The sequence below is a fragment of the Rhagoletis pomonella genome, unplaced genomic scaffold (genome assembly GCF_013731165.1).
Source record: "Rhagoletis pomonella isolate Grant_MI unplaced genomic scaffold, Rhpom_1.0 Rhpom_scaffold_00012, whole genome shotgun sequence".
Taxonomy (NCBI): domain Eukaryota; kingdom Metazoa; phylum Arthropoda; class Insecta; order Diptera; family Tephritidae; genus Rhagoletis; species Rhagoletis pomonella.
In genome coordinates, this window is record NW_023458566.1 from 1,715,957 (window position 1) to 1,732,883 (window position 16,927).

Here is a 16,927-nt window from a genome sequence, read left to right on the forward strand (position 1 = left end):
TTTTTTTTTCAAATATTTATTTTACCCAATGTCCAACAGCTAGCCAATATGTAGACAAGAAAGTCACAATTTAAAAATGTTGCGCATACGCAGTGTAAACCAGCAGGAAGCCGTCTATGAAAAGAAAAAAGCGCATACACACAAAATGAAGCCAAGGCAATCGTTGCGAAGCAAAGTAGAGTTTTCACAAACAACTTTGTTGTTGTATGTACGTCTAACAGGCGCAACAGCAACATATCAGTCTATCCATCCATCCATCCAGCAGCACTCTTGTTTATGGTTAAGGCTCCACCACTGAATATTCATGTAAACATCATCAGTGGCAGAAGCAACAATCGATCGATCGATTTGATTTGATTTGATTTGTTTTGCGTTGTCTGGTCTACTTTGAAAGCCAATGCAAAGGAAAACTGATGACTTCACTGACTTGCTGTTGGCTGGTTGAGCGAGGCAACAAAAATGATTGGCGTTCATTGGTGGCTTGTTGAGGTTTATTTGATGGTTAAATTTGTCTTTGTCTCGTCTAGCAAAACTTCAAGTAGTTACTATGAATGATTTATGTATTTAGCAAAGTTGGTCACTTTTAGAAAAGATTTGAAGTTGGAATTGTAAATATTTTTGTTTCTGCTTGCAATATGAGATGTTGTTACGGTTTTGATGACTTAGCAAAACTTATGATTGTGGAGAAAAAACTTGTTTGGCTTTTACATTTTTTTTAACATGCTTCTTTCAGTACTCGTTTATGGCGCTGACTTTGATCCTTCGGAGGTCTCTTTTTTAGTTCTTAAAACGTTTTTTTTTTTTTACTTTTTAGATGCCCAATGCTAAGCGATGGTCTTTATATGTATGCATACAAATATATGTAAGTATATAATCAAATATTTATTTTTTTTGTGGCCAATATCTGAAATATTGCTGCCAAAATAAACACAATTCCCTCTTTGCTATTTTTGTTTTGATTTCCGTGGTGTCAGTATTTGCATTTTACGTTTTTTTTTTTTATTTTAAACTGAATAAAAATTTTTGCAAGCAGCAGTTTTTGAATAGCTCGATTTGACTGTGAGTGCTGCGGGCGTTTTAAAATAGAGCATAGCGGAAATAATAAAATTTAAAAAAACAGTTTCGTGAGTAGGTTGCATGTTTTTGTCTTTTTTTTGTATATTAAAATGCATGCGAAATGGAAACTTTAAAATAAAAAACAACAGATTTGTACAAAAAGACATTTGTTACTTGGTTGCAATATACCATCAAGCAAAGCTACCGAACTCTATACTGCCAATATACATATGTATTCATGTAAAATTTGTTTTTTGAATTCTTGAAATTTTCACGCGAGGTGGACGTGATTATTGTCTATTTTTTTTCCTTTTTAACACTAATCTTTAAAGCAAGGTATAAACCATACCTTGATTCGACTACTCTTGAAGTGAACGTGCTTGAATACTTCTATGAGGTTAAATGTCTAGGAATTATGGCTAGATAAGAGAAATAATCAGAACTCTTATCCTGAGGAAACTGTTGCTTAAGCCACACGAGCCACGTGGGCCTGCAAAAGTCTATTTTTTTTTTTGTAAAGAACATGCGTTCTGAGCTCAAAGTTGGTCGAGTGGCTTTACCGCTTGATTGTTCATCCGATCTCGTCTTATGCATCCTTAGTATGGTGGCTGAAAACACGGAAAAATGAGCAAAGGCTGTGCTGTCTTCGGCTATGCTGAAGGCCTTATACCTTTCATGAGCATCAGAAAATTTTACTTCAACCAGTTACTTCATTTTAAATTAGTTGGTTGGGACCAAAACAAAATGTTTACCTTCGGTGCATACATAGATAGAGGAGTTATATTAAAATAAGGAATAGTCCAGTGCCTTCGTCTTGGACTGCAGGCTGTATCGGACATGCAGCCGTTAAATTTAAACGTAGAATACGTGGTACGGTTAAGAGCACATCTAAGTCAAAAACGAAAGCACACACTAAGAAAAATATATCGATAACAAAAGCGATAATAATATCGATAGCAAATTCGATAACAGTATCGATAGAAAAATCGATAACAAAATCGATAAAAACATCTATAACGAAATCGATAACATTATCGGTAGATAAATCGAAAACAAAATCGACAACAAAACAGATTACACAATCTATAAAAAAATCGATAAATAATATCGTATATTATATCGATAAGTTCCGAAAACATCGATAGCAAAATCAATAACAGTATCAATAAAACTTTCGATAAAAAATATCGATAACAAAACCGATTAAATGTCGATTATTATATCGATAAGTCGTTTGTTTTAATCTTTCTTCCTCTCACTTCATCTTTACTTTTATCGGTATCCTCATCCTCATATTTTTCTTTATATTTATCTTGGTTTTACTTTTATGTTTATCATATTCTTCATCTACGTATTACCCTTCACCTTTTTCTTTTATAAAAATTGCGCCATCTGTTATTCAAAAGCCAAAATACAAAGAGGCAACGATTAGCATTTCTCTTAGTCACTGGATCAATAAAAAGTTACTTAATTTCATCTCTTTAGTGGTTACTCGACTCTTTATTGACTATTTTTAAACAAAGGCATAATTCCTCAGTCATACGAGGAATTCTGGGCAATCTGAAGCAGCATTGAAGCAGAATATAGTTATATTTAAAGGGGTTTTCTCCTGTTTAAAGGTCAAATTTTACTTAATTCATCATTGAGAAAATTTCAGTTTGAAAATACTTTTGAAATGTTTTGCCACCTTTTTGAAAAGTCGAATGTAGTTAAATATTAAAATATGAAATCTTTAGTTTAAACATTTAGAAAATTTTCTGAGTATTTTAAAGGGGTTTTCGACTGTTTAAAAAGTTAAAATAAATTTTTTTTTATAATTTAAATAATTTATTAACACAGAGGTTGCAAAGCCCTTCAAAATAATCTTCGAGTTAAAGCTTTCTTAAAGCTAGTTCGTTTGACGTAAATATCGTAACATTCAATTACATTTTAAATAAAATGACGTTTTAATTCAAGGAGGCATCCCCTTTCAAAATTATTTTCGAAATAAAGCTTTCTGAATCCTCTTTCGTTTGACGTCCATATATTTATTTGAATTCGTATTTTTAACAGGCTGACAAAAAGCTATTCATAGTACGAGGAGAAGCTTGGACATATTGTGTAAGCGGCAATAGCTATTATTATTATACTTCTATTAAAAAAACAAATATATATATATATATATAATTATTGGGTCATAACAAAGTGCAAAAAAAAATTGAGGAGGAGATGATTACAACTCAGTAGGAAAACGTTATGCTTAATGAGCAATACGCCCAGAGATTTTCCTTAGCTGAAAACTTGTCTTTATGGACGAAAAAAGTTTAAAAAGTGTTGTTGTGACCCTTATCTTTGATAAATTTAAAAAAAAAAAAAACAAAATGCATTTGGAAGGCCTCAAGCGGGTTGAAATATTCCACAAACTTATGTCTCGTAAGGTTTTACTAATGTAGAAGTCTACCTAAATTATTTGTAATTTATAGGTCAATTATAAAGAAAACGCAATATTGGCTGTTTTTAGGGCCTAGAAATAAATTTTGTTACTATAAGTAGAGTGTGAATGCAAGCTTTTTTTGCGACGCAGTCTAACGTTTCGAATTTCACGTACTTTCATAAATAAACAAACAAGCAAAACATTCAATAAATCTGCTGGCCCAACAGAATTGGTTGAAACCAGATATACATACATATGTAGGTACCGTCAAACACTGATAAGTAACAATTCTAAAACTTCGTACATTATTGGCTTGAAGAGATAAGTTTTGTTTTAAATCAGTTTTTGATTTATGCACAAAGATTATAAAATTCATTGATTATCTACGTACGTTAAAAAATCTACTACTGATAAGAAATAAATTGTATATTTATATACAGGCCTTCAGTTGTGTACATTTCTGCACTTAAAAATCACACTTTTTAATATTGAAATTGCGTACTTTTTAGGGTAAATGCTTACTTGTTGTTGCAGGCCACAATTCGTTAATCCACCACTTGAATATACCTCATATATTAGAATTAGCGAATTGACGCACTAAATTCTCTAGGCCCAGAGTATAAAAGGCTTGTCTTTTTCACACCAACTTCATAAGTATTTCTATACTCTTAACAAAATGAAGCTGTTCGTTGTTTTCGCATTGTTTGTGGCCACGGCCTCTGCCGCCCTTCTCAACCCAGTTGAGCGTCCTGTGCATCCACGCGATTTGCCAGTGATCTTTGATCAGCAACAAGGTCGTATTACCAATGGCCAGACTGCCAGCGAAGGTCAGTTCCCTCACCAGGTGGGCTTGAGTTTCACTAGCAGCAGCGGTAGTTGGTGGTGCGGTGGTTCCATCATTAGTAACGACTATCTTTTAACTGCTGCTCACTGCACCAGCGGGTAAGTTTGAAAATTATTTGGCTATTGAAGTTACTTATTTCCATATTTAATCAAATAAATGTTTATTTATTTAATCCATAGTGCTACTTTTGTGACTGTTTACTTTGGTGCTACAGCACGTAACAGCCCAAAGGCCACCCAAACTGTTGCCAGCAGCAACTTCATTCAACACGCCAGCTACAATGCTCTGGTTTTGAGAAACGACATTTCGCTTATTAAAGTCGCTTCGGTATCCTTCAGCTCTTACATCAACAAAGTTGCATTGCCTAAAATCTCCTCTTCATACTCCACTTACTCTGGCGAGAAAGCCACCGCTTCCGGTTGGGGTCTCGTCAGCGACTCTGCTACTGCCGTCAGCTCTTCATTGCAATACGCCAGCTTGCAAGTGATTGATAACTCGGTTTGTGCCAATACCTATGGTTCACTAGTGGTTACCTCAAGGACTATTTGCACGGCCACTCCATCTGGAACCTCCACGTGCAGCGGTGATTCTGGCGGTCCATTGGTTTCGGCCTCGACTGGTGAGCTTATCGGTGTTACCTCATTTGTTTCCAGTGCCGGTTGCGAATCGGGTTCTCCAGCTGGTTTTGTTCGCGTTACTGCCTACTTGGACTGGATCAAGGAGAACAGTGGTGTGTACTCCTCCTAAAATTTGATTGATTGTGATTGCGATCTAAAAAAAAATATGCAAATAAAGTAATTTGACTTAACTCAAGTAAAAATATGGATTACTTTTCATTACTAGACATCGAGTATTAGGATGCAGTGGCTTCTGTTATTATGAATTGGATAGAAAAATTAGTCCTTGTGGTGAAATAATTATATTTTTTTGGTGATTAGGTCTCTTTAGTGATCTTACAGAAGTGCAGCCATGGCCAGTTTCACGTTTTGTGCGAAGTAGATCTCGAGGAGGTGTATGTATTTATATTATTTACGCTCTTAATGCACGATTGGATATGATTCGCTTCACAAGTTCTAGTGAAATAAGCGTTTTTGCGAAGCCCTAAAAATACAACTACAACTTTTGAGCATGGCGTCCTTACCGAAACGTAGGATGTATTCTACGTTAAAAATTTGTTTACTAATATTGGTAGAAAAATCCCTAAAGTGACCACACTGGCTCTGATGGCCTGAGAATATATTTAAGTGCACAAATATAAAGCCCCGTGTCCATTTGTTTTTCATTACTTGTAATGGTTTCTCTATGTCTCAAGTAAAATAGGGAATTATGTATTATTACTTGAAAAATCGATCCCGTTTTATGACCTACCTTAAAATGCAATGCAATCTAATCCAATCTAGTATAATCCAATCCAATCGAATTCGATCCAACTCAAGTCGAATCCAATCCAATCTAATCCAATACAATACAGCCTTCTAGAGTCCAACTCACTCCAACCGAATCCAAACCATCCCAACCTAATATAAAACAATAAAGTTTCCTTTAATCCATTACGGTACAATCAAATCCAATTCAATGGCATCGAATCCAATCTCTTCCAATCCAATTCATGCTAATCCATTCGAAAATATTCCAATCCTAAACAATACAGCCTCTTCCAATCCAACGTCTTTAGTAGTTACATATTTTGCCTATCTTCACTAAGTTTCGAGTGTAACTAATATCGCGATTACTACTGAAGATATGTAGTGACTTTCAAATAAAGCCATTTCTTAAAGCACTCGGTGGACATCGTTAGATATCTTTAAACTGCTACAACTTACGATGCAAATTTCGAAGTGTCAGCGGCATTCGTTGATTTTCTTTGTGCTATCGTAAACATAGTTACATACATATGAATACATATACCTCTGTAGGAAAATTTTTTAAGTAATTGTTGAATACTTATAAAAGGTCATTTTGGCTAAACACCGTGAGAAGTATGCAACCGACCGCTGTGTACCGAGAATGGTGCCGAGAGCGAAATTCTCTACACACATCCCTCAAAGGGATGTATGGGAAGGGGGTGGTCTCTGGAGCAAAGGACCGGTGAATATCTTCACGGATGGGTCAAAGCTTGATGGCAGAGTCGGAGCAGGTGTATTCTGTGAGGAGCTTCTATTGGATATTAGATTTCTGTAGCGTATTTTATGCAGAGTTAGCTGCCATTAAAGAAGCAATCGATTGGTAACGAACTTTTGAAATGCCGTTTATAGAGATAAAAATCTACTCTGACAGTCAAGCGGCGATCAGAGCCCTGGGATCGCTGATTGTAAGATCAGAAACTAGTCTGGAACTGCATGACCACTCTCTCCATTGCCTCGGATTACTACCACATCAGACTGATTTGGGTCCGGGGCACAGGCAGGCCACGTTAGAAGCCATCATCAGCGAAACGGAAGTTATCGGGTTACCTATGGCAATCTGCGGACTGCTTATGGACATGCAAAGTTTCAAGGTCCTTTTGGCCGGTAGTTGATCATGAGTGGTCTAGGAAACTTCTACAGCTTACTAAGCGACAACTTTCGGTTTTGATGCAGGTTATGACTGGGCATTGCCCCATGGGAATTCATGCGGTTCGGGTTAATATTCTTGCGGACCTGATGCACCGCAACTGTCTGGAGGACGATGAGGTGGAATCATCTCAGCACTATCTTCTCAGCTGCTCTACCATTGCGAGGCTCAGGTTTAAACATTTCGGGCCATACTAACTGTAGTTATGACCTGTTGTACTGTTCCAATATGATCGTTTTTTTTTTCAGTGGTAACACAATGGACATTCACTAACTGTCTAAGAGAGGCCCTTGGAGTGCTTCCACCTTACCTTACCTAACCTATGCAACCGACTGCTAAGCCTTCTTTTAAATAGCTCATAAAAATTAAACAGGTCAAACCAATACTATTCGATTTGATAAGAATGAATTTGATGAATGAATGGAAGCGAAGTTTCCAAGAAAATCAGTAGTTTTTGCGAATATCACCAAATGAAAATTACCGCTGCCCTACATTAAAAAAAGAATATTGCTATGAAGATATTAGGAAGAATAACATTAGAGAATACAATTTGCTTTCTCTGCAGGGTACGTATATATGTAAATATGTACCTACCCATACTTTGGAGAGAATGGTTGCGTGTATGCCTTACCTTCTCATACATATGGATGTACAGACGTGTGTATTGGTTCCTCTGTAAGGAACAGCCACAGAACAGTGCCACTTAATGCACTTAACTCGTACTGTCAATCAAGCAGCTGTCAAGTAGTAAACACACACACACACACCCGAAAAAAGGAAAGAAAACTTAAACCATACCAAACGGTCATGACAAGCTACTTTCTGTTGAAGTAACAACCATCAAAGTGGCAAGAAAACATCATACAACAAAAATGAAAACAACAATATTGCAACGGAAGGAAAATAGCAAAAACGACAACACCACATATAACAACATGAAAATACATTTATGCATGTGTGCGAAGATGTGTGTGTGTGTATACCCTGTCGGGAAACGCACAGTGCCGAACTGGTGGTTCTGTTCTAGAGAGTTTAGAACCATGACTGGTGCGCCTTAAATCTCTATTGCATGCCAGCAACTGGGGAATTTAACATTGAGATGTCCTAGGAAGTGTCAATCGCCCACCGCTGCATCCCTTTTTCGATAGTTGCGAACTAGTTCTGAATTCTATAGTTCCCAGCCAGTTCCAAAATCGATAGACAAAAAATCATCATGATATTTTCAATATTTTTGGTTTTTCCATGTGTGCGATTTGAAATTATTTTCATAGAAATGTGTTTTCAATTTGAAATTAAATTAGTTGGAATGTTTGCAAGAAATGTACGTTTACATACCTTCGGTTGTAGCTGTAGAGTTTGCAGAGGTGTTCGCTGTTATTGGTTAGATTCCAGACGATTCCAAGATGTTAAATGTCAACACTAATTTTGGTTTGGTTGTGAGTAAATTGGCAAATTCAACGGAAATAGTGCACACGGAAATGGTGCAACGGAAATGGCTGGGGCTGACCAATACAATAACGAAAGGAAAGGTGAGTACATACATAGATAAAGAAAAGGATAAAGGCAAAGATAAAAATAAAGACAAAAACAAAGATGCGTAAAGATAAAGGCAAAAATGAAGACCAAGGTAAATTTAAACACTTTAACTTATATAAGGGCAAAGGTGAAGAGGAATACGTAGATGAAGAAAATAATAAACATAAAAGTAAAAACAAAGATAAATATAAAGAAAAAGATGAGGATGAGAATACCGATAAAAGTAAAGATGAAGATAGAGGAAGAAAGATTAAAATAAAGGTAATTATAGAGAAAAGGATATTATCGATTTTGCTCTCGATATATTCGGAACTTATCGATATTTTTATCGAATTTGTAATTGATATTTTTAACGATTTTGTTATCGCTATTGTTTTGGTTTTGTTGTCGATATTGTTATCGATTTTGCTATCGATTATTTATCGATACTTTTGTCGATATTTTTAACGATTTTCTAATCGATTTACAGATATTATCGATTTTTATATCGAAATTTTTACTGAATTCGACATCGATTTTGTTATCGATATTTCGTCGATTATTTATCGATTTTTTTGTCGATAATTTATCGATTTTTCCCGATTTTGTTATCGATTTTGATATCAATTTTGTTATTGATATTTTCATCGATTTTGTTATCGATTTTGGTTAACGATTTTTATATCGACTATTTTTTGGTTTTGTTGTGTTGTTATCGATTTTGGTTAACGATTTTGTTTTCGGTTTTTCTATCGAAATTTTTATTGAATTTGTCATCGATTTTGGTTATAGATTTTGTTATCGATATTTTATCGGTTTTTGTTGGATGTTACTATAAAGTATAAAGATGAAAATGTAGATAAAGGAAAACAGAGTAACATAAATGTAATTAGAACGAACAGGGGTAGGTATGTTGGTTATGAGACAAAATAGATATGCAACGTAAGTTTCACTTCTCCAGTGTGCCCCAGGCGCACTTACTTTGTTTCTATGGTTCTGAACTAGTTCTATATTCGTCACTTTAGATATAGATTTCTAATGAAAAAAGTGAAATAAAATAGTTTTTTAAAAGTACCACTTTTCGTCGATTTTGGACTGGTTCATTTTTGGCGATAAAGATCTAGTACGGAACTAGAAAATTTATTCACTAGTTCGCGGTTTCCCTGCAGGATATTCTCTAAGAGCGCATACACACATGTCCTGCATGTTTAAATATACTCCTATCTATGACAGGAAAAAAAACAAGTGCCAAAAAAGGAGAAAAAAACAAACAAATTAACAGCCTGAAAAAGACAAGTCATTGAGAATGAAATGAAGTATGCGCCAACTGACAGTCAAGCAGCGAGGAGCAAGAATTAGGTAAGAGAGTGAGCAGCATTGATGTTGCGCTGGCAAGTAGCTTTGCCTAAAATCAAGTCATTTGGGGTGTTGCAGCAGCTGCTGTGTTGTTTTGTTGTTGTTGTTGTATATTTGGTGTTGTTTATATTTCATTATACAATTATCTCGTTACCAGCAATAATGTGATATGCCAAGAACAAGTGGAAGTGGAATAAGACGTCAGTGTACTTGATGAAGAAGAAGAATACGATTGGCTCTAATAGTAAAATATATGTACAAACATACATACATACATATGTATAAACCGTATAGAAAACAACGCGAATCCTTACTACAAAGGACAGCCATCGCTTGTGAGTAGTTCATAGACGAGCTTACACAGCTATAAACATACGTGTTTTTACATGCGAGGCAATTAGGTGAACATAGTATGTACATATGTATGTATAGAGAAGCCTCCAACCACTAATGTCTGATTGAAGTTTTGGCACCGATGCGAACGAAGTCAAAAAGTTACCACGATATGTCTGCAATCTAACAGTATCGTGGTGTTGTGTGACAGCACTTTATGCCTGGGAATCTGCTTTAAGTTCATAAGTGTGTTATAGCAATAAATATGAAGAATAAACATGGCTTTAAGCTAGAATTGAGGTGGGTTTATGGTCACTTAGGCCGTGAGCTCTCATCCTTTGTGATACTACTGCGAACGGTAACTGTTAAGTTAAAGCGAGAATCGCTGCATGCCGAAGAACGAAGTTTCGCTGGCTGCAGATGCTAGTCCCGGCGAGCTCATCCGGACAATTTAGAAAGTACGAACCCAAATGTTTAAGCCGTAATACTAGTAAAAACTGGCCAGTCAGTCTAAGAGGAAGTGTTGAGATGATTCCATCTCATCGTCCTCCATGCAGCTGCCACAAAAGGTGTATGGTATGATATTTATTTACGAGCCTAATGAAAACCCTAGACCGTCCTCAGTCCACTGTCGGCCAGAATGACCTCGCAGTAGCGCATGCTATGAATTTCTTCCAGCGTTTGCGAGTTGACCTGAGGCCCATATATCCAAGAGAGTTATTTACATGGAAAATTTCGAAAGCCCACAGACACCTTTTAAAATTGGAATAGACATTTTTCCAAATGGAAGAATTTTCTCAGTAAATAGGTTCTGTTAAGGCCATAAATTGCTTAGATTAGTTATTTTAGATCACCCTAATGACCAGTGTATACTTTGAATAGACTAGTTCGAGTTTTCTTTTGAATATCCATATTTTTCTAAAATTTTTACCTGATTCCATATATGTATTTATGTGTGTATACGATATAATACGATTATACATAAATAATATGTGCATACAAATAAGTACATAAATGTCTAAGCCGCTCTAATTAATGCGTGGAAATTATCATAGAAATAAAAAGAAAACTAACATTAAAATACACTTCATATTTTCTTCAATAACTGGAAGCGTTCTTTCACACTTTCACATACGAAATATATACAATGTAATAAAAATCTATATATACGTGTGTCATATATGCACACATAAATAAGTGTTTGCATCAATTTCGCCATTCACATTTCGCCCACTTCATAAATCGTGCCACATCAATATCGTTCACTGTTGGCCGACTCTCTGTGCCAGAAGAGTGCTTCTCATCTCTTGACTAAGTAGTATTCGTAATGGAATTACAAAGTTGCGATTCCGCAGAATTAACTGCTTGTTTGACTGTTTGTGTTCGTATTTGTATTTGCGATGTGATGAGATTATCATAATTAATTATGTTACCATGAAACCGATAATTAAGCTGATTGGTTTGACTTTGGATGGCTTTTGGTTCTCTGGTTGCGTTAGCAGCAATAAAGCTAATCTAATTACATAAATGGAAGGCTAACTTAGTAGCATTTGAAGGAGAGCGAAGAAGATACATACATACATATGTGTGGTAAATAAATTCATTTATATATTTGTATATTTATATGCGAATTTATTAGGGGTATCAACTTAATTGAGCCAATTTGCGGTTTGGTTGTGGATTTATAAATTGTTTGCTGGAAATTAGCGAAAAATTTGGTGCAAAAAATGTAATGAAGCAATGAAAGTGTACTAGTACTTTTAAGCAAATATAAAGCAGGGGAAGTTAACTTATGATAGGGTAAACAAATTCTTAAAGTCAAATAAGGGTAAGGGATTGCGCCTATTTTTGTGTACTAGCCTTTTTTATAGTAACTAGCGTGAATAACGAAAAAAAATATTTTTAACGAAATTATTATGTACAGCAATTTGCGTTGCATTTGGCGTGTTTTTTTTTTATAAGAGGAAGTATAAATATTGTTTCTATTAAAGCGCGAAAAATATGCTAGGGCATATTCAAAGTCGAAACAAAGTCCATTCTAAAACTAGTTTCAGCTATATTGACAGATATTCCCTTACCAATTATGTCACAAAGCTTTATGCTGACTTTAGTTTGACTAGTAATACGCCCCAATATTCACCGGAAGAGTCCACTCTTAGTATCAAGTTAGTATTTATTTGTTATTGCAAAAATTTGTTCAAGCACTACTCATTTAAAAGAATACCAATAATATTTACTTAAAAGAGCTATCTAACAAATATACGACATAAAATTTTTATTACTTTATAAAATGTTTCCATATAAATTGATAAAAAAACATGCACATAGGTATACATATTTACTACTTATGTACTTAAGGAAACTCTTTTATGCCGGCACATGTGCATACATACAATTTGTACATAGATAAACACGTATGTGCCCTGTTTTCTTCTACTAATATTATGTAGATGCAATGAGATGTTAAGTATGAATATAATTAGAAGACATTTCAATACAAAAACGACTATTCGTGTGCGCGGAAGTCAACTGCAAGAAAGAAAATCTATTTGAAAAAGCTCGGGCGCTCGACCCTATTAAGCTGGCATTTCAGGGTACCGTTTTTTATATATAAGGATAATGCAAAAAAAAAATGAAAACTTGTTGCACCTGCAGAGGCCACATATCCTTTCACTTGCTATCTCAGTTTTTTAGTACAATAAACGGTGAAGATCTTATAATTTTTAAAAAGTGGCAACCCTACTCAAAAAGTAAGACGTTGCTGAAAATTATAGGTGGCAACCCTATAGGATATCTTCGACTTTAGTAGTACAGATTTTGGATATTAAAGGAAAAAAATATTTTTAATTGTTTGAGACTCCATAAAGGCATCTGCCCTTTGACCCCTTTGCGAAACGCCTTAGCCGACTCCGACCGATTGAGCGGTGAGACTGAAAATGACCGTTCATTTTATTTTTTAAGGACCACCCTGATGTAGATATGAAAAGTATCTCTATCAAGTCATATGAGTAAGTACGTATGCGAGAAATATGAGTGCGCATTGTTGACAATCAGTAGCCGACTGACATTCTCGTATACATGAATAAGGTACGTACGTGTATGCATTGAAATATCCCATAAAATTTTTTACTGCAACAAATTGTGTTTGTTTTATGCCCAAGCATTTTTAATAACTTTTCTTTTAAACATTGCCATTGATATGCCAATAACTGAGGCAAAAAAAGTGTTCAATAAGTTCTCATACAACTTATTTTTTTGGTACGAGTACGTATCTACCAGTGCATGCATATATGATGCTGGAAAACTAAAAAAAAAAAAGCCTTTTGTATTTCAAACATCTAGACTTTATTGCTGTTATGACTTTGAAGTTATGTTGCCAAATTGCTTGATGCAGATGCTATTTATTAATTCAATCGCATACATTGCCTAAAACTATGCTTCAATTTATGTATGCGGAAGCAGCTAGCAGCCCTATTTGCAAATAAGGGCGGGTCGGTGTTTTTGGTAATTAATTTAAAATACGATGGATTTACTGTGGAGCCAAATGTATTCTGAGACATATAAGCATTTATCGGTAGATGGATTAAAAATTTGTGAAGAACCTTACTATTCGAATCAAATACGTATTCAAATGGCAAGAAACAAAAGTACATATGTAGTGAAAATAAGGTCTTAAGTCGGAATGAGGCTAAAAAATTCCATCCTTACACATACAAATTGGCATCATCGAATTTCAAAAAATTAAAAAATTTATAAACTTTTATGATAATAATTACTTGTTTAATAATAAAAACTATGGATCGTAACAGTTACAATTTTTATAAAAAAAATTGCTCTTTAACAATTGCTTTTTGACTTTTATTTAATTTCTCCTTAAATAACCGTTATTTCTGACTTTCATTTTATAAATCCAAAACAACAATTATTTTTGATTTGTATCTAAATAATTGCAAATAACAGTTATTTTTGATTTTTAAATTATATGTCTCAGATAACAGTTATCGCAGAATTTTATTTATAAAAGTCATAAATAGAAATCAGTCACTGATCTTTATTTTTTAAATCATACTTATAAAAGTAATTTGTATAAGTCGTAGTAAAGTTTTGCTTCCCAGCACCTTCTTAACTGCAAAAAATGTTAATGACTTTTATACGAATGATTTATGAAAAATAAAAGTCGGTGACTGATTTATATTGATGACTTTTAAAAGTAAAATCCACTGACTGATTTTTATTGCTGACTTGTATAAATAACTGTTATATAATACACAAAATATAAAAATAAAAAATAATTGTTATTTTTTAAATTTTGCATAAAAATTGCAAATAAAAATTTATTTTCAAATTTGAGTGTCAATGAAAAAAGAAAACGATTGGCATGTATCACTTAGTTGTAGAACATTTCCTTCATAGTGAATTTTTCCATGACAGTTTTCATCAATAACTGTTATGTTCGGTCCCTGATAGAAATTTAACATAGACTTCTATGAAATTAACAGGCAATTTCACGAAAGCAATTTAAGTGGAAAGTGATTTTAATTTTTTTTATTTTATATGGAAATTGACAGAAAATAAGAAATCAATTTCCATTTAAATTGCTGGTGAAACCGATTCCATGTGAATAATTTGTTTTCATAATTTAACAGGCAAAATCAAAACAAAATGGCAACATTTTTTTTTTGTTTTTCTTTATCATTTTTGGGAATATTGGTTCACGAGAAATTCGCTATAAATCCGCTAAAAAATCATTTTATCACACAGCTTTTTGCTCAAGTACATATGTATCAATGTTAGAGTATATTTTTTATTTATTTACTTTTTTATTTATGCTGGTGAAGCACTTTTCTACTAAATAAGCGGATTCGTTCTAATGTTTCAACTTACTCGCATGTACTCACTCGTCCTTCAAAGTCGAAAAGCCATACTCAAACACATACATTTAGGTAGTAGCATCAAGTTGAAGGGCATACGCATGCATTGCAAATGAAAATCATAAAATCCAATAAATTTCGCAGAAATATGCAATGAATTTTCGGGCCTTTCCCCCTTACTCCAGTATGTCGTGTGCTTTCTCAAGTGAAGAGCCTCAAAATGCTGCCAATTCGATGAAAATCGTAAAGTTTCAATATTTGCCATTTGGTCGATTTGATTACTTGGCGTGTGGAGGCTAGTATGTATTTAGCTTGTTTGTCCTTCGGCTGCTGCCGTGCAAAGTGTTCCAGTGTTGGTAAAATGGTCTTGTGAAAACATAACTTGTTTTTCAAGTTTTTTTGTTTTTATAGAATTGGGAGAATGAACATCAAATATTTTTTTACACAGCACTACGTTTGCAATGCCAGCTTAGATTTGAGAGTTTTTTTACAATATCAGCCTGACGGGCTGTGTCTCTGACATAGGTCGATTAGGTTAACTTGACTGAGATCATAGTGAATCTCTCTAACAGACCATAACTGGACTTTTGTTGCCAAGAGTTGGTATGGCGGAATAGATCCTCCACGGGAAGTAATGATTTGCTGGAAGAGTTGATATCGCGCAGTGATAGTCAAGGGTGTCCTGCGCTTGTCTTTATTGAATACTTGACATATATATGTATATATATGTACTAGATATATATAGACTATAGTGATCTACAATACCAAGATACACTTGAGTATGAAAGTCAGTATGACAGCTGTGTAAATCCAATTGAATAGGCGGGTTCTGATACAAGAAGGAATAATGCCGGTCACTCGCGGCACCAAAGGAGCCCTATATGGTACGCAGACTGCAGCCAAGTGGAAGTCATAATCCACCTGCAATGGCCAGCGATTTAACTGGGCTATAAGAGGAGAGCTGGCAACAGAATTCCATGAAGTTATACAAACACCTCTGCAATTTGACTACACGCAAATACAAAAGGGCGGGTAGATGTTGAAATGGAATTGATTAATACCAGCTGTATGTGGGGTATTAACGAAAATATTTTTTTTTTGTTGAATGCCCCACAAATGGCCTTATGTTTTTGATGCGACAGGATAGGGCATTTTTAAACCGAATTCTAAAATAGAGCGTTCTTCAATCAAATTCTGAAAATAGGGCGTTCTTGAAAAATTTTCTGAGATATGGCGTTTTCGAACCGGCTGCCGAGGTAGGTCCGCCATGGATTTTTAAGTTAGGACCGCTCCGAATGGTTCAATTTTAAATGACTCTGTCGGATAGACCCGATGCGCGATGGCCTGGGTTATGTCGTATTTAAGGTAATCGAATGATTGCAGCTTATTTGCATATACCAGCGACTTTAGAAAACTATAAAAGAAAACATCTGGCAGGCCCAAATCGCACGATCTTGGTGGCCAAGTCACGTCACCTGAGCGAGTGATAGCCATACACTCAAATCGTTCATGTGGTATGTGCAGGTGGTATCCGCACTGTGGCGCCACTGCGATTTGGCATCAGCGACTGCAAAGTAAACATGTGTTGGTTAGACAGACGCCACGAAAACAACATTGCTGCCCTCTAGCGCCGATTAAAAAACACTTTACATAGGGGGCATTCCAGCCCAATTTGGACAACAATTTGGCTTTTGATTCTCCGAGTTTTTCACACTATTTTTTGTTGTAGCCCCAGATTTTTTTTTTTTTTAATTTTTTGCCTAACCGATTTCGAGATATCGTTAAAAAAAGCTCCTTTTTGAAATATCCATAACTTTGCGAAAAATTGGCGACCATTTTTTGTTTTAAATTTTTCATTTACAAAAATCGAAAAAATATTCAAAATTGTTATTCTATAAAATTTCTTTAAAATTTTTTAATATAAATAAATCATTGATTTCCAAAACACATGTACCCATCAATTTTCTTGTAATTTGTTTTTTTTTA

General features: G+C 34.8%; 1 protein-coding gene across 1 annotated transcript; it reads left to right on the forward strand.

The window, feature by feature from the left end:
• The first annotated feature begins 4,139 nt into the window (after positions 1 to 4,139).
• Positions 4,140 to 5,067, forward strand: LOC118747399 (serine protease 3-like). Its single transcript, XM_036481446.1, has 2 exons — positions 4,140 to 4,411; positions 4,493 to 5,067. The coding sequence occupies exons 1-2, from the start codon at positions 4,146 to 4,148 to the stop codon at positions 5,058 to 5,060; spliced, it is 834 nt and encodes a 277-aa protein (XP_036337339.1). The 5' UTR covers positions 4,140 to 4,145; the 3' UTR covers positions 5,061 to 5,067.
• The last annotated feature ends 11,860 nt before the right edge of the window (positions 5,068 to 16,927 follow it).

Coding starts and splice junctions, on each gene's coding strand:
- LOC118747399 (XM_036481446.1), top strand. CDS start 4,146: ATGAAGCTGTTCGTTGTTTTCGCATTGTTTGTGGCCACGGCCTCTGCC. Junction 4,412..4,492: donor GCTGCTCACTGCACCAGCGG/GTAAGTTTGAAA, acceptor TTTAATCCATAG/TGCTACTTTTGTGACTGTTT.